Consider the following 22,183-nt stretch of genomic DNA (forward strand, 5'->3'; position numbering starts at 1 on the left):
TTTTGTGGTGAATTTTTCCGCCTTGTCATTTTGTCCAGATAAGAGTATATGAAGGAGCAAGTGAAATACTAAAAGGGTGGCAACAACCCCAGGAAAATATGCTTTAGCCAAATCAGAAGAGATCCCAAATCGTGAGGGGGGAGAAAGGGGATAAAAAGAGGTTCAGAAAGAAGAAAAAAAAAAAGAAAAAAAAAAGAAACAACTAAAAAAAGAAAACCAATAAAGAAAAAATATAAAAAGGAAAAAAAGAATATATATATTAGATAAACTAGTTAAAAAACGTTAAAAAAGGAAAGGGTAAAAGTTAAAAAAATTTAGCAGAAGAAGAAAAATAAATTGAAAAAGAAAAAAAATTAAATTAACTGCAAGGCTAAAGAATCAGGGGAGAAAGCCATGAGTTCCGTGCTTTGCTTTCTCCTCCTTTGGAATTCCGCTGCTCTCCTTGGTATTGAAACTGCACTCCTTGGTAGGTGAACTTGATCCTGGCTGGGTTTCTTGTTGATTTTCTCGGGGAGGGGCCTGTTGTAGTGATTCTCAAGTGTCTTTGCCCCGGGCGGAGTTGCACCGCCCTTACCAGGGGCCGGGCTGAGTAATCCGCTCGGGTTCGCTTTTGGGAGCTTTTGTTCCCTGAGCGCTTTCCGTAGAGTCCGGAGGGCGGGAATGAAGATGGCGGCCTCCCGGTCTCTGGCCCGGAGGAGCCGAGAGCCCGGGGCCCCACTCCTCAGTGCGCCCTCAGAGAACAGCGCCGATTTACTCCCGTCACCCTGCCTCCGGCCGCGTCCGAGCTGACCGAGCCTGCGACCGGTTCAAGGTAACCCCGAGCTGTGAGCTCACTCCTCGGCTCTGTCTCTGTAGCCGGCTTCCCCGTTCTAATACCTGTAAGCTCTGCGACACTCAGACACCCCCGATCCTTCTGTGACCCTGCGGGACCTGAGGCCACGCTGACCCCACGCGGGCTTCACCCCGGTTAAGCCTCTGGAGCGATGTCCCTCAGCGGAACAGACTTTTAAAAGTCCCGATTTTGTGCTCCGTTGCTCCGCCGCTTGCCGGGAGCCGGCCCCTCCCCCCGCGGTCTATCTTCCCGTCGCTTTGGATTCACTTCTCCGCCCGTCCTACCTTTCAGAAAGTGGTTGATTTTCTGTTTCTAGGGTTGCTGTTCTTCTTCTCTTTGATCTCCCGTTGGATTTGTAGGTGTTTGCAATCTTTAGATAAGCTATCTAGCTGATCTCCCGCTACCTGAAGTAGTCTCAGCTGCTACTTCTCCGCCATCTTGACTTCTCCCAGCCTGTCATTCTGATTGGCTCGGAGAATCTCTGTCACAGATTCCCACTCCTCACAAAGGCTTAGGGTAGCTGCCTCCTTTCACGCCTCCGTTGGTATTCCCGGCTTTGTTCTTTCATCTCGCCCTTTCCTCATAGGGCTCATGCGTTTCTAACATATTTGTTTTGTTTTGTTTAAGTTTCTTTGACTCTTTTCATAACAAAGAAAATACGGTTTTTACTTTTTAATTAGTCTTGCCATTTAAATCCACTTGAGAAGATAACTTTTTGTAAATAATATTTTTTATTTTCAGTGAATTCTGAGGGATTCGACAGTTTTCTTTTTTTTTTTTTTAAGATTTTATTTATTTATTTGGCAGAGAGAGAGAGAGAACAGGCAAGGGGAGCAGCAGGCAGAGGGAGAAAGAGAAGCAGGCTCCTGGCTGAACAAGGAGCCCGATGCGGGACTTGATCCCAGGATTCTGGTATCATGACCTGAGCTGAAGGCAGCTGCCTAACCAACCGAGCCACCCAGGCGTCCCCCTTTCCTTTTAAGAGGAGGCCTGGTGACAGGACCACTTGGCCCTGCAGGGGCTCATACGCACTCTTCTGGGGGACTTTTCCTCTGCTTTTGTTTTGCACTAGCAGTGGCCTCATCCTCTTTTCCCCTGTTACCTTTTACCTACTCACCACGAGTCTCTTTCCTCCTCCCTGTTTCATCACAACAGCTTGTGTTTGGAACACCAGTGACCTCTTGTCGCTAAATTCACGGGTCACATCTGCCTTTATCTTATTTGACCTTGGATACATACTTGTTTCAGGGATAACCTCTTTGTCTTCGTTATGCCTCCTTGTCTGCTTAGTCTCATCGTGTTTGCTGGTCCTTCCTCATTTCCCCAGCTTAAATGGTAGATACCCCAGGTCTCAGTCTTTCAGTCTCTTCTCTGCTGTGCTCATTCCTGAATGATTGCACCCATTATCATCACTTTAAATATCAACTTTGTGCAGATGAGTCCCTGCTTATAGCTCGAGCCCTGGTCTTCTGAGTTCCAGGCTTGTACGTGCGACCGCCAACCCAGCATCTGTACTTACCTTTCTTGCGGACTTCCATCTCAGTGTGTTCAATGTGAACCGCTGATTTTCACATCCCATGCGTCCCCCAGGCTAACATGGTGCTCCTTCTGTGCCGTGTCCTACGTCAGAACATGGCAGCTCCATCTTTCTAGTTGTTTAGGTCATAAACCTTGTTGTCATCCTCAGTCCTTCTCTGTCCTACATAACACATGCGGTCTGTCAAGAAATCCTGTCAGCTCCACTTTCCCAGTGGACTTGGAATTGGGCCATATTTTACTCTTACCACGGCTAGCGCCCTGGTCTAAGTTCTCGCAGTGTCTCACCTAGAGTTTGATGGTGGTGTTCTGTTTGCCTGCCTGCTTGAGTTCTTTTCCTTGCTACGGTCTGGACTCAACAAGGCAGCCTGAGTGATTCTTCAAAAATATATCAGATTGTGCCACATTCCTTAGAGTACAAATAAGTTTTTATGATTTCTGTCCTATAAAGACACCCACGATCTGTCTTCCCTACTAGCAGTTTGACTTGATCTCTTCTCTCCTGCCCTCTGCCCTCTTTCCCCCAAATTTGGCTTTGCTCAGCATACCTGGTCTTGACCTTCTTGCCATTCTTGAAATGTTCCCGTCAAGTTCTCCCTCCGGGTCCTTGTACTTGCTCTGTTCCCCCTGCCGTGTTCTTTTCCCGCATGTCCAGATGACTTGTCCTCGCTTCTTCCAGGTCTCTGCTCACATGTCTCCGGTCTCCTCAGTGAGAGCTTCTCTGGTTTCTGCACACACACTTCCACATACTGTGTTTTTCTTCCTAGCTCTTCCCCTGTCATTGATCTGATAGACTTCTCTGGCGTGCTTTCTATTTATTTTTTGTTTATCTCTTCTTGGAATGTAAGGGGAGATCTTTGTGACAGGAGCAATGTTTTGTTCACTGCTATTTTCAGCATCTAGAACAGTGTCTGTTCTTGTTATACTTAATGTCAAAAATATTTGTTGAATATGTGAATAAAATAAATGAAGAAATTTAAGATGTAGATATGATGGGTTGGGGTAAATTCTGTTATTATAAGGAGAGGAATATTTGAACGTGGTCCAATTTGATAAGTTCTCAGTTCATTGGTGAAATAAAGCAAATTTCCTATTTGCCTTTCTTCCCTAATGTAGTGTGAGTTCTTTGAGAGCAGGGACCATATCTTAATCATCATGGTAACTCTGTTGCCTAGCACTGGGTCTTAAATATAATAGGCATGCCAGAAGTATGTGTTCAGTATATTTATTTTGTGGATGCATTTAGAACTGCAAATCATTTATCAAAAGTGATTTAAAAATTGGGTATGGTAAAATCATATGCCTCTATTTTTCCTAACTACATGCCTCTTAATCTTTGTCCAAGAATGCTAGGAGATTCAAGAAGGTTTGATTCTCAAAGCCTCTGACATCATGTGTCAAATTTGGTGTGTGTGCGTGTCTGCTTGTGACTTTGTTCATGTGTGTGTACACATGTGCGCATTTTTTCTGGAGAAGGGACTTACAGCTTTCATTAGAATAGTATAGGGGATTCATGACTTGCAAAGGTGAAAACATCTAAATTGTAACCTGGCCTGTTAATTAGCAGATGAACTAAAGCAGAGTCAGACTTTATAGTGAGTGATTTATTTTGTGGGGATTTTTCTCCTGCTTCTTCTGACAGATCCTTCTAAAAGTAGCAGCACTAGTAATAAAGACTGCATTTTTAATATTTTGAGTTCAGGGTGAAATTTACTGTGTCAGGTACAGGGAAGAGCTTTGGATCATCTAACGATCTGTTGGAGGAGATGAGATAGTGGATGAGTTCAGTTTGAGAGCTCTTTCTAATCTTTATCTAGCTTTATGTGTACATCAACTCAGTTTATGGTGGGCAAACGGAGTTTTCTCGTTAAATTAACACATGTTACCAGACACCAGAGAAAGCAACTCCAAAATGGATTATTCATTACAGTAATGGTTCAGCAAGGATCGTTTCTGTAAGCCAAACTTGACATGGGGAGCTACTCTTGTTCTTATAAACCTGAGCAGTAGTGGGGTCTGTTGGAGAATCTGAAAGATACTATCAATGCTTAGTAAGTTAACCTTTGAGCTATGTAACACACTTGACATTAATGAGATTTCATGTTAAATTTTATGCTGGGAGTTGTTGATTTGGTTTGGGGGATTAATCTATTTCTGCTGTTACACATTCTAAATTAATTAGCAGAGTGCAACTATGAATATAAAAGGTGCCAGTGGTAATCATTTGAGGAGTAAATTTTGCCTAACCTCTCTTTTCTTTCCCCATTACATGTAGTTGAAAGAAAACTATTTTCCTCATTAATTATTCTAGTTATAGTATAATCTTGGTAGACTCTCCTCAAGTTTGATGCTTCTTCTGTGGTCCAAATGAGCCTTTGATTTTACTTTATCTAATTCTCATTAGGGGATTTGCTTACAATCCTTTTATCTTACACATTTCTGAGCATGTGAATTTCATTTATCTTGTGAAGCAGACTTTTAAGTTTTATATATCTGAGATTTCCTGTCTTGAGTTAGCCTATCCATATGAACTAGAAGTAAAGTTTAGGTTCATTTTATGAAATGGAATAATTGTTGTATAGTCTGTGTTTTTTGATATTTTTCAACTGACTTGATTTTCCTCTGAGTGAAGTGGCATTGTGTTTAAGTGCCATATTTCTTACCTTGTTTGTATTTTTAGTTCTATACTTGATTAGTTGATGACATTCAAATCCTTCAGTATTCCCTCTTGATTAAGATGATGAACAAGATTTGAAAATGTGGCATGAAATCTTATTTGAATAACATTTAGCTACTATAGATGAAATATATTAGGCTTTAGAAAATGTTGAGTGCTAGAGATCAGACCCAAAAGAGGACATAATTCTGTTCATATAAAGTATAAAAATAGACAGAACTAATTTATGCTGCCAGAAGTGTGAATAGCATTTATCTTGGCCCTGGGAGTGGCTGAAAATGACCACAGTAGCAGCTTCTGGGATGGATGCTGGGACGGTGGTCTGTGACTAAGTGCTGATGTGTTATGGTTTATCAAACTGAACACATTTTTTAAATATATCTTATCCTTGAAAGGTCGATAAGCCTGGATTAAAGACAGGAAGGGAGAATGTTTACTGGCAGTATTGTCTTTGTATCATGGAACTGTGAATAAGTACTATCTTTTTTTCTCCTAATCTTTGGAATTTTTCAGGCCATCTTTAATGAGATTTTAGTTTTATAAGACAGAAGAATAAATGACCTTAAATGTGTGTGTGTGTGTGTGTGTGTGTGTGTATAATATGTCAGAACCCTATGAAGAACAAATGGACCACACATTTCGCTAGCCAGACCTGGTCAAGAAGAGACACCCCTAGGCCAATTGCCTGTGGGCAGAATATTCCACTTACTGGCTCTACAGTTTACTTTCCCATCATACGGCATCCTCTTACCCAGGCTGCAGTATTACTGTAAAACTGAGGAATGACCCTAGGAAGCCCCTTCCTGGTACCCGACACACAGTATGCATTTAGTAAATGATAGCCATTATGTTTCTTAGATATTGTAACCGGGACTTCTGTTAGACAGAAGGAGAAAAGGTGTCTAGATCTTTCTTAGTCCCCTCTGTGGACCTGGTCCTCTGTTCATTCTTCCTCAGTAACTTGTGTTGCTCCTTTTACCCCCACCACACCCCCGCATCTAACCTTGCTCAGCGGACCATGAATGTTTGCTTATGTTCCCGACTTCTCTTCTGTTCTTGTCTTCTTTCTCTCAGGTCTTCACTAAAACCCACCTGGTGACCGTGGACTTTATTTCTTAGAAAGTTGGATTTCTCTGCTTATCTGATTTACCTCAGGCCCTTTTCCCTTTGAGAAGGACTAGAAATAAAAACACTTACACTTAATGTATTCATTCAGGTAGGCAAATACCCGATGGCGACCTCACATGTTCGTGGCATTATGATCTTAATTCAGTCCCTGATAAGTTGAAACTTGGACTAACACACCAGCCTCCTAACTGGATTCTTGTGCCGGGTGTAATATTTTTAAAACACAAATCTGATTATGTGACTTCCTTTGTTGCGAGTCCTTCAGTGTCAGGGCGACAGCGGAGGTGCTCTGGGCTGCTCAGCGGGGCTTTTGCTCCAGTCCCCTGTCCTTCCTTCCATCCTGGTGTTCTGCCCCTTGCCCTTGTGTGCCAGCATCTGCACCTTCTCTGATTCACTCAGGATTCCTCCGGTTGGCTGTGTTGTTTCATTTCATGCTCTTGCGTTTGTGTAAGTCTGCCCGAAACGATCTCTGCCATTCCTCCTTTGGAGGCCCTGTCTTCTTTCCTGCTGGAATATTACCTTCTCGGTGCAGTCTTCTGCGATCGTGCCTCCAGGCGGGGAGGAATGGCCTCTCTTCGTGTTCCCATAGTGCTTTGCGTGCACCTCGGCTGGAGGAGGCGATATTCCCCTGCAGTGACCGGTCTGCTTCTCTGCCTCCCTCCCTAGTTTTGGAGCAACTTGGGAGCACAGACTGTGTCTTACTTGTTCATATCACCTCAGTGCCTGGTATCGTGCATGACACTGAATTAAGAGTCACTCAGCAACTGCTGAGTAAGTGAATGAATCCTCATTTGTTTCTGGGTTTTTAAGTAATTCAAAAATATAGCCAATAAATTGAGATGCTTACTATATATTTTATATATATTCATATACATATATGTGTGTATATATACACACACACATACACAGACAGAGCTGTATCTACGTATCTATATCTGTATAAAAAGAGAGAATGTATACTTCAGATTCTTCTGAGCTTTATTTCTGGCCAAGAACTATTTTTGGCAGTGTTATTCACAGAGGGACGCAGGGAGCTGTTTCCACTCTGTGCACAGTTATTAGGGGGAGAACTCAGAAACCGAGGGAAGCCGAGTATACATGATTTCCAGACCCTTCAGTAGCCCAGAGAGGAGACCTCAGGCCGGATGTGGTGGGTCACGTGCACGATGACCAGTGAGCTGGTTGTCCGGCAGAAGCAGGCCCCCCTCCATAAATGCAGGATGGAAACTGGGATAACGTTGCTGCTGTGCCATCAGAAGCACGTTGGCTAGGGTTGTGGCCTTCTTAGAAAAAAGGGGCCTCTGGAGTGCAGGAGCTGGAATCAGCTTGTTTTTCTTACGTTGACTTAAGTCCAACTTGATGAACCAGCTGTCTATGGTACCGGAGCGGAGAATAAATCAGCCTCCACTGCTGTCTCCTCACACAGTGAAGAAATTAAGGAAAGAAAGGAATTGTAGTAATGCTACCATGAGAACTATTTGTGTTTTTTGGTGTTCCCTTCCAGTTTTGATGCCCGGGACACAGGTGAAGCACTTCGTGCAGTCCTGGCCCGTGGTGGGCTGTTGTCATTATTACACATGGAGGGAGAATTCTGTTTTTTCCTACGTCGAACTTTCTACCCTGTCCTTTCAGAAGCATTGGATAATGAGTCAAACCCCAAACAGTTGTTTTTAGCATGGTTGCCCTTATCAATATACAAGCAACTTAACATGATTGTTTCCTTATTAACATCCATATTTTTAATGTTGTTTTCGTAATCAAATTATAATGATTGCATTGGGCAGGTAGTTTATACTTTTCCCAATGGCCAAAAAGCCCATAGGAATCATGATTTTTTCTTTTTTTTTTTTTTTTAAGATTTTATTTATTTATTTGTTAGAAAGAGAGAGAGCACGAGCACAGGCAGAGTGGCAGGCAGAGGCAGAGGGAGAAGCAGGCTCCCCGCCGAGCAAGGAGCCCGATGTGGGACTCGATCCCAGGACGCTGGGACCATGACCTGAGCCGAAGGCAGCCGCTCAACCAACTGAGCCACCCAGGCGTCCCAGGAATCATGATTTTTTAAAACTTTTTTTTTCATTGAGATATATTTGACATAAAATGTTGTGTTAGCTTAAGATATACAGCTTATTGAGTTGATACTTTTTTTTTTTTTTTTTTTTAAAGAAGGCTCCACATCGCCTGGGGAGCCTTCGGAGCTTGAACTCATGACCTTGAGATCAAGAGTGGGACACTCAATTGCCTGAGCCACCCAGAGGCCCCTGATTTGATATATTTATATTGCAATATGGTTGCCATTGTAGCTTAGCTAACACCATTACTATGTCACATAATTATCATTTCTTCTGTTGGGACACTTTTTTTTTTTTTTTTCATGTTAAAAGCAGAGTTTAGAAAATCTTAGGAGAAACAGACTGGACAAATTATAAGCATTGGTTAGTATAGCTTAAATTCCTTTTCTTTTGCAAGTAAGAGTACTGTTCACAATAGTTTCCTAGAAGTTAAGTATCCTAACATGATGATATTTGTTTTCTATTGCTTCTGTAACATATCACTACAAATTTAGCCACTTAAACAGTCCAAATTGATTATCTTTTAATTAACCATGGGATAAAAATCTGGCAGCCTTGGGTAGGTCTCTCCTTAGTCACACATGGACAAAATCATGGTGCCAACAGGGCTGTGCTCTTTTCGGGAGCCTCTAAAGGAGGATCGGTTTCCATGCTCATTCATGTTATTGACAGAGTTCAATTTCTTGTGGTTATAGGACTGAGGTCCCTGTTGCCCACCTGGCTGATGCCTGAGGGCTATTCTCAGCTTCTAGATGCCACTCACATCCCTTGGCTTGTGGCCCTTTCCTCCATCTTCAGAGCTGGCAATGATGGGTCGAGTCCTTTTGTGCCCCAGGTTTCTCTTGCCTCTGCCACATGGCATGTCCCAGACACCCTCTCTGTGACCCTAGCTGGGAAAGGTTCTCTGCTTAAAGTCTCGTGTGACTAGGTTAGTCCCACTCCAGTAATTTAGATAATCTCTTCACCTCAAGGTGTGTGTCCTTAATCATATCTGCAAAGTCCCTTTGCAGTGGAATGCAATGTATTCCCAGCTTCCAGGAATTAGGACATGGACATCTTTGGGGGCCCATAATTCTACTTACCATATAAGGCAGCTGTCAGTTGGGTGTACAACAGTGCATTTGTATCCGGAGTATTTGTGATATGTGATGTCCTGGCAATTACTGAGTGATTACATGATTTACGTTTTTGAGTACTTTTATAATGCATGAATAGGTGATATGATGTGGACCTAAGTAGCCAAATGAAGCCCTCCTGTCAGTATCAGGAAGGCTGTTGAAATGGAGGGACTCGGCCTTAACTTTGCTTTCATTTAAACAGGAAAGTTAAGAAAAAATAAGTGGAAGTAGATAAACACTAAACCAAGAACTTTGTTTTTGTAGAACAAGTAGTGTTTTTCTTTGATCAAAAGCAGATGTGGTTGTTGTCATTTCTATTTAAAATAATGTTAACGTATTAGCATTTTTCTCCACATGGAATCTCTCAGATAAGTAAATGGAGAGTCAGAATTTTAGCTGATTGCTTCAAGATTGGCAGGAGGTTTCATATTATAAACCTTTTAAACACTGTTAATCATCCACTTATTTAGATAAAAAACAAAACATTTCCTTTTTTTTTTTTTAAAGATTTTATTTATTTATTTATTTGACAGAGAGATCACAAGTAGGCAGAGAGGCAGGCAGAGAGAGAGGGAAGCAGGCTCCTCCCCACTGAGCAGAGAGCCCGATGCAGGGCTCGATCCCAGGACCCTGAGACCATGACCTGAGCTGAAGATAGAGGCTTAACCCTCTGAGCCACCCAGGTGCCCCAAAAAACAAAACATTTCAACATTAGTAGGTGGGTCCTCCAAATCCTCTACCTTTGTAGAGGGGTCACTGTAGTGCTATTTGAATGAATAATTTATTTCATAATTAAATAATAAATATTTTCAAATGTCTAAGAAATTAACCTGAGTTTCTCATTGGTGGGATATTAGATTGGTAAAAAAGAGCCTATTTGCTTCATAAATGTTTCTGAAGGGGATTATTGGACTAATACACAATGACGGTTTTTCCTTTCCCCAATTTCTTTTGTAAATGATCCAAGGAGGTACAATATGCCAGTAGTGCTTTGTTTCACATTTTTTTGTTGCTGGCAAAGATGGATTGTTAAATTTCTCTTCACGTCTGAGAAGTGCAAGTAGTCTCATTATCACTCTCTGTTCTTCAGACAATGTGCATTTTTTGCTTTTGCCATTTTCCGTTTTAACCAGGGCGAAGCCGGTGTTCCTGGCAGCAACTCTGACCTCTTCCACTGGAGCACAGCGGCCACCATGAAGGTCCTGTCCAGCACCACGACCACCACCAAGGCCATGCTGCAGGCGGTCAGTGACCGGCAGTGGTGGAAGAAGTCCTTGACTTACCTTCGACCGCTTCATGTAAGCAAGGCCTCTGTCCTTTTTAAAATCCATCCCGGGGCTTCTGTCAAAGCATTAGCACTAGCACTGCTTCTCAGTTGTTTTCCTGTTGTAAACAGGTTTCTCTTCTCTAGGTTATTAAATAATCTCTTAAAAAATCGAGGCCTCCCGTCAGATAGGGGAAGAGTCACTTATTTTATAGAATGGAACCTATTCCCATAGGGTGCTTGCGAAAGACACTGATAGAGATTGAGGTGGGGTTGGGTTTGATGTCAGAATTAAAATTTAGTGGGATGAAAAGGAAAATGATTTCATTGGTCCTTACTTGATTTTGCTGTATTCCTACGGGCCAGTAGTGGAGGAAAAGCCCTGGAAGCGGGCATGGGGGCTAAGGTTATTGGGGCTGCTGGAACGATAATAGCACTTACTGTGGGGCTTACACAACAACCATTTCTTCCTCATGGTTCTAGAGGCCGGGAAGACCAAGATGAAAGCTCTGACAGATTTAGCGCCTGGTGGGGTCGACTTGCTGTGTTCTCACATGGTGGAGGGTGAGGGAGCTCTCGGTAGTCTCTTATATAAGGGCACTAGTCCCATTCCTGAGGGCTCCAACCTCCTGAGCCCATCACCTCCCAAAGGCCCCAACTCTTATTTTTTTAAAAAAGTATTTACTTTTAATTGAAATGTAGTCAACGCGGAATGTTGCATTAGTTTCAAGTGCACAATGTAGTGATTTGACAACTGTATCCATTTTGTCGTACTCATCACAGTGTAAATACCATCTGTCATGACATAACAATGTTACAGTACCTGTGACTGTGTTCCCCGTGACTTACTCATTCCCTAGCTGGAAGCCTGGACCTTCCAATCCCCTTCATTCATTTTGCTCATCCCCCACCCCTTTCCCTCTGGTAGTCATCAGTTCTCTTGTTTATGCATCTGTTTATGCTTTTTTGTTTGTTTGCTCATTTGTTTTTTAGATTCTACGTGTAAGTGAAATTGTATGATATTTGCCTGTTTTTGACTTACTTCATTTAGTATAACACCCTGTAAATCCATCCATGTTGTCGCAGATGACAGGATCTTGTTCTTTTTTATGGCAGAGTCATATTCCACTGTGTATATACACCCAAAGGCCCCACCTCTTAATACCATCATGTTTTGGGGGCTTAGAATGTCAACATGTGAATTTTAGGAGATGACGCAAACATTCAGATTTTAGCAGGTGCTTTGGGTTAAGAGAACAGTGTAACCAGATTCTTTCACCCGTTCTGGAAGCAGAGGTCAGGACGAGCAGTAGAACGATTGAGTGTACTTTCTGTGACCAGTGAACCTCTTGCCTCCCGGGCTGTCTTCCCTGTGCTCTCACGCTGCAGTCCTTGGTCTTACTGGAAGGCTTAGAGGAAAAAGAAAGATGCTTGTTTATAAATTCACCCCAGACACTCACTGGGTGTATCATTCATTGCATTCACACTCCAAATATTCCTCAGGCGTTTTCTGTGTGCTAGTGATTGGGAGTAGAGTTGGAAAACCCCTCACGTGCGGAGCCTGTATTTCAGTAGGGGAGACGAAGAAGCCCACCAATAAAATATTTGTGTAATACTGTAACGGTAGGTGGTAGTGAGGGCTGTGAGGATAACTTCTGGTTAAGGGGAGTTGATTGGGCGATTGACGGTCTGATTTAGATTGGAAGGTCGGTATCTCAGGAGTCACTCTGAGAGGAAACCTGGCTAAGCCAAGTAGAACAAGTACAGAGCCCTTTTTGAAGGAAGGTGCTTGACATCTTTGTAGAGCAGAAAGGAGGCTTGCGTAGTATGAACAGAGTGAACAGCAGGAGAATGATAGGAGATGAGATCAAGGAAGTGGTGAAGAGGCCAACATCCAAAGCCTTGTAGACCAGTCAGGACCACAGATTTTGTTCTGAGTAGATGGGAAGCTGCTGGAGACTGTAGGTGATGCGGTTGTGTGATCCAGCTTTACTTTCCTTAAGATCATCAAAGTGCTGTGTGGAGAGCTGGTGGTGTGAGTCAGAGCAGGGGCAAAGAGGTCCCTGGTCTAGTGTTTGGCGGGGGTGGTGGGGGTGGACCAGGGCAGCCGTGAAGGAAGTGGGAGATATATCTTGCGGACCTGCGGATGGTCTGGACGTGGGAAACGCAGGGAAGAGGGAAAACAAGAGTGACATAGCCAAGATGTCGATCCCACAGACTGAGGTGGTGTACGCTTGACTTGGGGGCAGATCCGCACGTCTCTTCTCATTGTGTGTATCACACTGGGTATGATGGTGGTTACTGTGGTTACTTTTAAATGACTCCCGTCTTGGACTTTTTGAGTGTATGTGCCTCAGATGAGTGCGTAATCCCATGCCTGATACCAGATCGTTTTTGTAAAGTGTCAGTTGTCGTTCTTGTCATCATTTCCAACAGTGCCTTCGTGGTTTCCCGAGGCTGTGGTTGGCATCCTGTGAGGACCCCTAACCCTAACCCCAACCCTCCCCCTCCCCCAACCCTAATCCCTAACCGTAACTCGGAGGAATGGGTGACTGTGTTTGACTTGGCTCTTCCAGTGAGGAGCTTTATATCTGAGGAAGGTCAACCTGAAGATGGTTAACTACTAGGGATCCGAAAGCGCTTGCCAGCAAGGACGGCTCCTGACAGGTCTTGAAGGCAGTTGTGGGGCGGCAGGGGATGAGGCAAGGGGCGCACTTCCATCTTGCCTCCAGCGGGTGGGGTTTCGGCGGGTGAGGTCCCAGCTGGGCCTGGAAGCAGGGTGGCATCTGCCGAGGCAGTCAGCTTGGTTAACCCCTTGGAGTGGACGAAGGGCTTAGAAGCTGGTAGGACACGTGAAGTAGATCGTGGTTGAAGAATTGGCCCTTAATGTTGACGGACGTTGAAGAACTTTAAATGTTATTCTACATAGTTCAGACTTGCTACCGTGGCCTGCTAGTCTCGTTCAGAGCTGCTAAAGGCGTGCGGAGCGCGGAGCGATATGCACGGAATGACGTTTTGGGCAGGTTACTCTGACTGTAGTAGAGAACTTGCCGTGTGTTTAACGCTGATTGCTTCTTTGTTTTTGATGCATTGATGTCAGAGTGACCAGGGAAATCAGAAGGCACCGCAGGCTGAGGTTGAAGTGCTGCTCTTAGACAGTGGGTGCCGTTCTTACCGCTCCACGGGGCGGCCGTGTCACGCCGACGCGCTCTGCGTGGATCCCACCGCGCACGTGGATCCGTCTCTCCCCACATAACCCTGCCTTCGCCTCTCCCCATCTGCCCCCAGCGCTCTTTCCTTTTATCCACTGTTCTTGTCTTTGTTCTGTTTAGGGGCCGGAATTCGGTGGTGCTTATCAGATGGGAACCATAGCCAATGAAGGTCTAGAAAAACAAGGCTGTCATCCTTTTTATGAATCTGTCCTCTCCGATCCCTTTGTCGCAGAGGTAAGAACACAGAGCCAACTCTCATGCTGTTTTGGGCATTTTAGTATAAACAAAAATTAAAATGTTCCTGAGAATGTACTTCTTTAGCTTCATTCTTACTCACGTTGTTCATTGGTTTTATGTGACTTTTTTGAAAAATGTGTATATTTTTAAAAGATTTATTTATTTATTTTAGAGAGAGGGAGCAAATTGGGGGAGGGGGAGGGGGAGAGGGAGAGAGAGAATCTCAAGCAGACTCCCTGCTGTGTACAGAGCTGGATACTGGGCTTGATCTAATAATCTGGGGATCATACCAGAGCTGAAATCAGGAGTCGGATGCTCAACTGACTGAGCCATCTAGGTGATCTGGTTTTATGTGACTTGTGTATGTTATAACATATTATGAGATTAAAATCTGTTTTAAGCTTTACATAAAATGATATGTTTTAGTGAGAAGTTATCATTTGAATCATCAAAAGATATAAAATCCTATGACTCTTCTAAGAATATCTTCAAAAAAAAAGCGTCACCTACTAAAAGGTATAACTGCTTCTGTCTAGTCTACAGTGACCTATGACCCCCACCGGCATGTTCCAGGGGAAAGCTTTGCAGAGGTATTACTAAGAACTGGAAAACTGGCTGAGGCTAAAACTGAAGGGGAAGAGGTATTTCCAACAACAGAAGGTATGGAAGAAGGTTCTAGTTCCCTGACAATGTGTAACTCCTATTGGGGAAACCATAAATGAAAAACGAGTGAATGGGAGTGGGGAAAAATAATAATAAATTTTTCTAATTCTGAATAGTTTAACTTGACACCAACATGCATTTATTTAAAACATTTATTTGAGAACCTTCTGTTTTCTGGATACTTACTAATATTGAGGAGTTAAAAGGATAAGTATGATATAATTGAAGTGATTCTTACAGGTATTTCTGATTTTGTGCGTTAATTAAGAACCCTTAAGTATTTGCTTCACAGAATGTAGGTGTATATTTCATCTTAAGAATTTTCCACATGCCTGCATATCTTTCTGTGTAGAATATTTTGGAAAGAATTAAATGTATGTAAGTTCACCAAAGATAACCTTTCCATTTGTATCTTTATTTCTCTTTAGTCTCCCTCCTTCTTCTTAAGGTTCCAGGATAGTTTCCTTGACTTTTTTTTTCAGTTCCCACTCTCTCTGCTCTGCCCTCTTTAGTGAATACCTCATGATAAAAAGGCTGCTGGAGCTCCAGCTATCTCTCTATATCCCAGGCATCAATAAGGAGAAAAGAGAAGGAGGGCAAAGCAGTCTCCTTGATAGTCCTATCCACACCTTCCACTTAGGTATTTCTGGCTGTCTCTCGCTGCCAGTAAACTTGGGTGATGTGGTCTTAACTGAGCACATTGCTGCATGGAATAAAATGTGGGGAAAATGTGTATGGGAAATAGAACTGCCGTTTTCGCAGAAAACCTGTCACTCATTTTTGGATAATCCTTCTTTCAATCAGTATTTATATGTAATTGGGAAGAGGGGAAGCAAATACCGTTGTTCTGTCCCCTATGGAGGCCTCTTGAATACTGGAGGTTTTTACTGAGTATACCATGTCCCTTCAATTCTGAGGTGCTTGCTTTTTACCTTTATTTCTGAATCAGGGTATCTCGCAGTTGATGAGGACATTTTGTTTTTCTTATCCAAAAAGCTATTGTTACATTCATGGCACACCTTACAGATAATGCTGAATATATGTGAAGAGTAGAGTTGCACTGCTGTTTACCCTTTTAATCATTCTTTATTACTTCTTGCTTTTCTTTCTTTAATTATCTTTTAAGCATTTTTTCAATTCCATAGACATTTGTAGCCAACATTTACTTTGTCTACAGTAAGAGAAGCTCTATATCAAATGCTATTAGTACATTATCTTACTTAATAACAGACCACCAGATACTTACCATTAGTCCTATTTTAGAGATAAAGAACCATGTCTCAGAGACGTGAAACCATTTTGGTTTTTGCTGTTGCTGTTGGGAGTTACAAAGCCAGTGATTGGTTGAACATCCAGATTCAGCTTTGTCTGATCACTGCGGTGGGGGTCCTGCCCACGTTTCAGCCATCTCTGCAAGGCACTGTGCTAGACCCTGAATCAAAAAAGGGAGTAACAGGGACAAACAAAAACATGCCCGTGGTGTTACTTAGTTTGGTATAGTTCTGTTGGTATATTCCATTCCAGACTTGCCAACCTGTTAACAATTAGCATTTTTGCAAAGTGGAGTTTGTGCTGAGAAGATAAAATTGTCCCAAAGAGTAAAAATAACTCACAGTGGAATTATGGTTTATTCCCCTTTCGGTGGACCACACGTGACCTTTCCATACAGTGAAGTTCTGCAGGTAGCAGAGAAATAGGAGGTGTCCTCTGTTTCACACATGTGTTCCTCAAACGTGCTTCTGGCTAAGTGATCTTTAATTATTTGCTTATGGGTCAAACTCGGATTCTTGAGAGGGTTTGCATGCATAGACGCTAAGACCTTAAGAAAATAGTGGGTTGGGTGTAGAAGTGTATGACCCACTGATTGGCATCATAATGACTGAAATCATAACCAGGAAGTTCAGAAATATTGATTCACACAGTTTTTTTTTTTTTTTTAAAGATTTTATTTATTTATTTGACAGAGAGAGAGATCACAAGTAGGCAGAGAGGCAGGCAGAGGGAGAATGAGAAGCAGGCTCCCCGTTGAGCAGAGAGCCCGATGCAGGGCTTGATCCCAGGACCCTGAGATCATGACTGGAGCCAAAGGCAGAGGCTTAACCCACTGAGCCACCCAGGCACCCCAACACACGGGTTTTCTGTTAGTTAGCCTGCAGCGTACAGATGTGTGAGTGTGAGCACCTCTCACACAAAAGGCCTGCTTTGCAAAAAGGCAAGATAAAGGCATCAGATTATAAAGGTCCAAGAGAAGGAAGCCTTCTCGGCGCAGACCCTCTCAAATTGCTTGTGAAGGCTTCTACTATTTTCCAGAGCTGTTTGCCTAGAGAAAGTGAAAGGCCCTTGTGAGGCACAGATTTCTGGGTTGTTAGGCCTCCCCTTCTCACAGGGTCTTTAGGTACTTGGCCATCTCTACAGTTGGTAATTTGGTGATGAGGCATCCGAGTGATCATGAAACATGAAGCCAATAGGTGTTTTCCAGGAGCTCTTGTGGTAGGGGAAGCATACGTGATGAGGAACCAGGGCATCCCCGTCTTGTTCCTTTTTTCGCCACGTTTTCATTATTCATGGAAGGAATGGTCCTTCAGTGTCCCTGTACTTGGAATGTGAAGTTAAGGAAGGCATGGTCCTGTCTTGAGAGGGCTTACTGTTGAGGTGAGGAGACAGACTAATTTGTGTATGATAAGGGCTGTAACAGTCCCACAAGAGGCGCTGCGATTACAGACGTGTGACATCAGAGTGGAAAGGGGGTTTGAAGAGGCTTCCGGGAGCTGGTGATACTCCACCCGGGTGTTGAAGGATGAACAGGGCAATGCAGATCAAAAGAGCGGGGTGGCTGGGAATTGAGAGAGAGGTGGGTTGGGAGAGGGACAAGGGGCGTATTTTGGAAGAGGAAATAAAATTCACAGAAGCAAAGATGGCAAACATCACGGTTTTCCCAGGATTCGAAGATTATTCTGATACCTGGAAAGGAGAATATATATGGGCAACCAGGGAGGAAACAAGGCAACACGAGGCTGGGAAGCGGGGTAAGGCCTCAGGTGCTAAGTTGAACGTTTTAAATGAACCTTCCATGGAAAGCTGTAGGGGTTTTAAGCAGAAGAGTATTATTGAGTTTTTCTTTACCTCATTATCTGTAAAATGGACACAGTAGCTTGTAGGTTCTGTCCCTGGACTGTTGCTTGCCAGTGGTGATGATGGGCCCTCGTGGGCACCGTTTTGTAGACGGGTCCCCAGACTGCGTTAACGTTCTCAGAGTCCTCGCTGGCGGTAGCTGATCCAATTATCAGTTCCTCTGGTTTCCAAGGCCAGCGGCTATCATTCTCCATCCTTGTTTCACACTAGAACCCCTTAGGGAATTCTTAAGAAGTACTAAAGCCCGGGATCCAGTATAGACCCTGTATTTCAGAACCTCTGAAGTGCGGCCCATGTATGACATGAGTTTCAGAGTAGCAGTTTGGTTGTTAAGCTGTGGTTCAGACCCTTTGGAACTTTCACTTAACATTTCCAGCGTCTCCCCACCTCCCGACCCCCTCATCATGTCTCTTCTTCAAACTGACACACTTGCTTTCTGAGCCTCTCCCCCGATCGTCTGGAGAAAGCCACCCATACCTTTGATGTCTGGGTCTGGGTTCTCCCACCTGAGGGCAGACCCCGAGTGTTCTGTCTATTTCTAACACGTTTCTAGGGCTGCTCGGGTTTTCTGTGGGGCGGGTGCAGTGTTCCTCCACGCTGACGGAGAGTGGGCATGGCGCGCGCATCACAGTCACTGGGGCCGAAGTCCCTGGGAGGCTGCGCGCCGGGTGAAGCTGAATGCGAGGCCCCGGGGCGTGTGTGCTCCTCTTAGTGTGTCTGTGAGATTTTCTGGGACTGCAGGTGTTTCCTTTCAGTCCTGGTGTTTCTTCACATTGTCTTTTCTGACCCTCAGATTTTAATACTCCACCAAGGGAAAGAATCCAACTCGATTAAAGCATCAAAAATTTTTTTCCAATTTTTTTGAATTGAGTGGGAAAAGCTCTCAGAACCCTTGTGTATATTAAAAATGGAATTTTTGTTTAAAATGTAGAAGTGATTTTAATAATTTTCCTTTAATTTACATTTGGGGTTAAAATTTATGATGCATGTTTGTAAATACTGTCATATTAGGTATCTCTTGATAACACTAATATATCTGAAATAGATATCTTTGGCTACTTTATAATATCAATATTTGCCAGGAACTCAGCAGAATTAAAGAGTGATACAGGTTAAATGACCCAAATTAAAAATTGTAAAAATATGACTTCTGACTTTGGTTCATAAGTAGGTCATGATACAAATTAAACTTTCAACATGATGTGACTTTTCAGAATTTTTTAATAAAGTTGATGAAAAGGTTTTTATGGAGACTGGCTGAAGAAAATTGATCATTATTTATTTAGCTAAATGAATGATTTAATGGCTAATGATTTCCAAATCAATAATATGGGCAGCTTTCCTACGTGAATTTAGTTCTGGAATTAAATTTACCATAGAGTGCTTTCCAGAGGCGGTGAGTTTGCACAGAATTAGTGCTCGGAGGCTTGGGCATAGATTTCATCTGATTTTGGCTGTATACCTTGTTTAGAAAATGAATTATATTCAAGATTTTAGAACTAGTTTTGCAAATTAAATTCATACACACTGATAAGTGAATGTAGGGTAGGCTTTTTTTTTTTTTTTTTCCGTATACCTTAATGTTAATTTAAAATCACTGTGACTCCCATCTGTGGCAAGTGTGACATCTGGTGAATCCCAGTGAGACCCCGTGAGATCAGTCTACTTCACGTTCTCCCTGATAGTTTTGTCAGATGTTGCCTCAGTGGCTTGCAGATTCAAAGACTGAGAAACTTCCTATGTGTGGGGTTTGATTTCCACCTTGTAAGAATCCTTAAGTCTCTGTGCTGCCTATAAGGTTTTGGTGCCCAGGGACATGACCTCATGTAACTCTTACTACCTTCCAGAGGCCCTGTCTCCACATCCACCACGCTGGGAATCAGGGCTTCAACAAATAAATTTTGGGGGAGCACAGACATATAGTTCATAACACCGTCTGGACAGATGAATCACCTCTCTTGATTTTGGTGATTTGTGTTAGCCTTCCGAGCCTGTGTAAAAGCAATGAGGTAATACTACCTCCTTTGTGTTTTTTTTTTTTTTAATTTAATTTTTAATTTTTTAAATTTCAGTGTACCAGAATTCATTGTTTATGCACCACACGCAGTGCTCCATGCAATCCCTGCCTTCCATAATACCCCCACCACCAGGCTTACCCACCTTCCTATCCCCCCGCCCCTTCAGAACCCTCAGATTGTTTTTCAGAGTCCATAGTCTCTCATGGTTCACCTCCCCCTCCAATTTCCCTCAACTCCCTTCTCCTCTCCATCTCCCCACATCCTCCATGTTATTTCTTATGCTCCACAAATAAGTGAAACCATATGATAATTGACTCTCTCTGCTTGACTTATTTCACTCAGCATAATCTCTTCCAGTCCCGTCCATGTTGCTACAAAAGTTGGGTATTCATCCTTTCTGATGGAGGCATAATACTCCATGGTGTATATGGACCACATCTTCCTTATCCATTCGTCCATTGAAGGGCATCTTGGTTCTTTCCACAGTTTGGCGACCGTGGCCATTGCTGCTATAAACATTGGGGTACAGATGGCCCTTCTTTTCACTACATCTGTATCTTTGGGGTAAATACCCAGTAGTGCAATCGCAGGGTCATAGGTTTTTGTGACCCTTAGAGCTAATTCTTGCAAAACATTTTTCTCCTATCTGGCTTGTCAGAGCAGATATTTTAAAAATGATAGGTATTTTTGCTTTATAATAATTGTTGTTGTTGCCTAAAGCAATGGCAGGAGCCCAGTGCAGAGTTTCCACTTAAGTCATTTGCGTGTCAGACTAATTTGGCTGGTGTATAGAATATGGATAATATCAGTTAAAACCATAAATTAATGTTGGTTCATATTTACAATTTTAAATTACAATTTAATTTTTATTCTTTATGAAATGGGAAACCATTGAAGAGGGGAGTGTGTGTGTGTGTGTGTGTTTTAAGTTGTGACATTACACTAGTGCTTGATTAAAATCAATAGAAAAGTAGTATGAAAGTGCTGTTTTAGAATGGATTGGGAGGAGGAAGACTGAAAGCATCAAGTAAGATAGGAAGAAGGTTGTTAAAGAGTCCAGTTTTTAAACTAGAGTGTGTGTCTCTGAAAATATAAAGTGTGGGAAAGAGTTTTTTGGAAATGCATCAGCTTGCTTGGACGGCTGATGGTTGGGAGCAGAGAATAGAGTAAAGTCCAAGATGATTCTAGGATTTTATGTTTTACTAGTGGGGAGAACAGTGCACCATTGTCAGAAATATGAATGGTACTGGGTAAAGAATTAGTAATGTGGGGGAATGTTTGAGTCCTAACAAGCACTTGGTGATGTAGGTCTTATGAAGTGGCCCGGGGGTCGGGACTCTGGAGATAAAGGTTGGGGAAATATATTGAGGTATTGGCTGAGTTCTGCTGGAAAGATCTTGTGAAGTAGGATTGGCAGAGAGTTGTGAAATAATCTGACCGAACTCCCACATTCAGCAGTTGAGGAGGGTAGGGTTTGGTGACACACACGGAAGAGGGTCATTTGAGGATTGCTACTGGGGAACCCTGGGACCCTGAAGCCAAGGAAGGACCACGTGGCAGTGCCTCATACTTTGGTGAGCCCTGAGTGAAAGTGGAAAGGAGAGAACTGTTGAGTTTGTTAGAATGGAGAGCTCTCGAGGGAACATTTTTTCCCCCCGAGAATGGTGTGATTTACTTACGTGTTGAAAGGACTTTCTCTCATTCTAAATCCCCTTTGTTGATTGAGGAAAACAGCTACCTTCCTCCACAGAGAGGTTGTGAGGAATAACTAGTGGAAATAAGTTGAGTGCTCCGTGTGAAAAAGCTGAGTAAGGACAAGGGTGGTCCCAGAGGTGTGGCAGCTGATCGGGAGTGACTGTGAGTCTGCTGGTGTCTTCCCAGTGCAATTAGTCTACACACCTAAATGGCAGCAGCTAGTTCACTAATAGCTATGATTTATATAAAATGGAAGTAATCACCTCTGTTACCGCCATGGCGATTACAAATGGAAGAACTGATTATCTGTCATTTTGGGGGGAAATCAAAAAGTGTCCTAAATGAAGAAATGAGGAAAATTATTTGTTTCCACAAATCTGTAGTTCATATGGGTGGGGGAAGGAGCTTTCTAGGTGCTTTCTATGTGCTAAAGAGATGAGCTGCACTTGCTTCATTTAATCCTAGTTTACATGTGAGGAAAATTAAGGCTCTGATCTAAAATCCAAAACGCTTTGAAAACCAAAAGGACTTTTTGTAACTTGCTTGGCATCAAAACCTGAACTAAGCTGACATGAGGTTATTTAAGTCTTTGCTTTATCTCG

General features: G+C 42.9%; 1 protein-coding gene across 2 annotated transcripts in view; it reads left to right on the forward strand.

Moving 5' to 3' along the window:
• Positions 1–22,183, forward strand: part of LOC111154100 (neuroblastoma amplified sequence) — a 333,307-nt gene that overhangs the window by 194,250 nt on the left and 116,874 nt on the right. For both annotated transcript variants that reach the window (XM_022513484.1, XM_022513482.1), the window contains exons 36-38: positions 10,494–10,658; positions 13,957–14,070; positions 14,610–14,733. In XM_022513484.1, the coding sequence (XP_022369192.1) occupies positions 10,494–10,658; positions 13,957–14,070; positions 14,610–14,733 (403 nt within the window). The remainder of the gene's footprint in view (positions 1–10,493; positions 10,659–13,956; positions 14,071–14,609; positions 14,734–22,183) is intronic.

The sequence above is a fragment of the Enhydra lutris genome, unplaced genomic scaffold (assembly GCF_002288905.1).
Source record: "Enhydra lutris kenyoni isolate GAN:26980312 unplaced genomic scaffold, ASM228890v2 scaffoldscaffold35, whole genome shotgun sequence".
Classification (NCBI taxonomy): domain Eukaryota; kingdom Metazoa; phylum Chordata; class Mammalia; order Carnivora; family Mustelidae; genus Enhydra; species Enhydra lutris.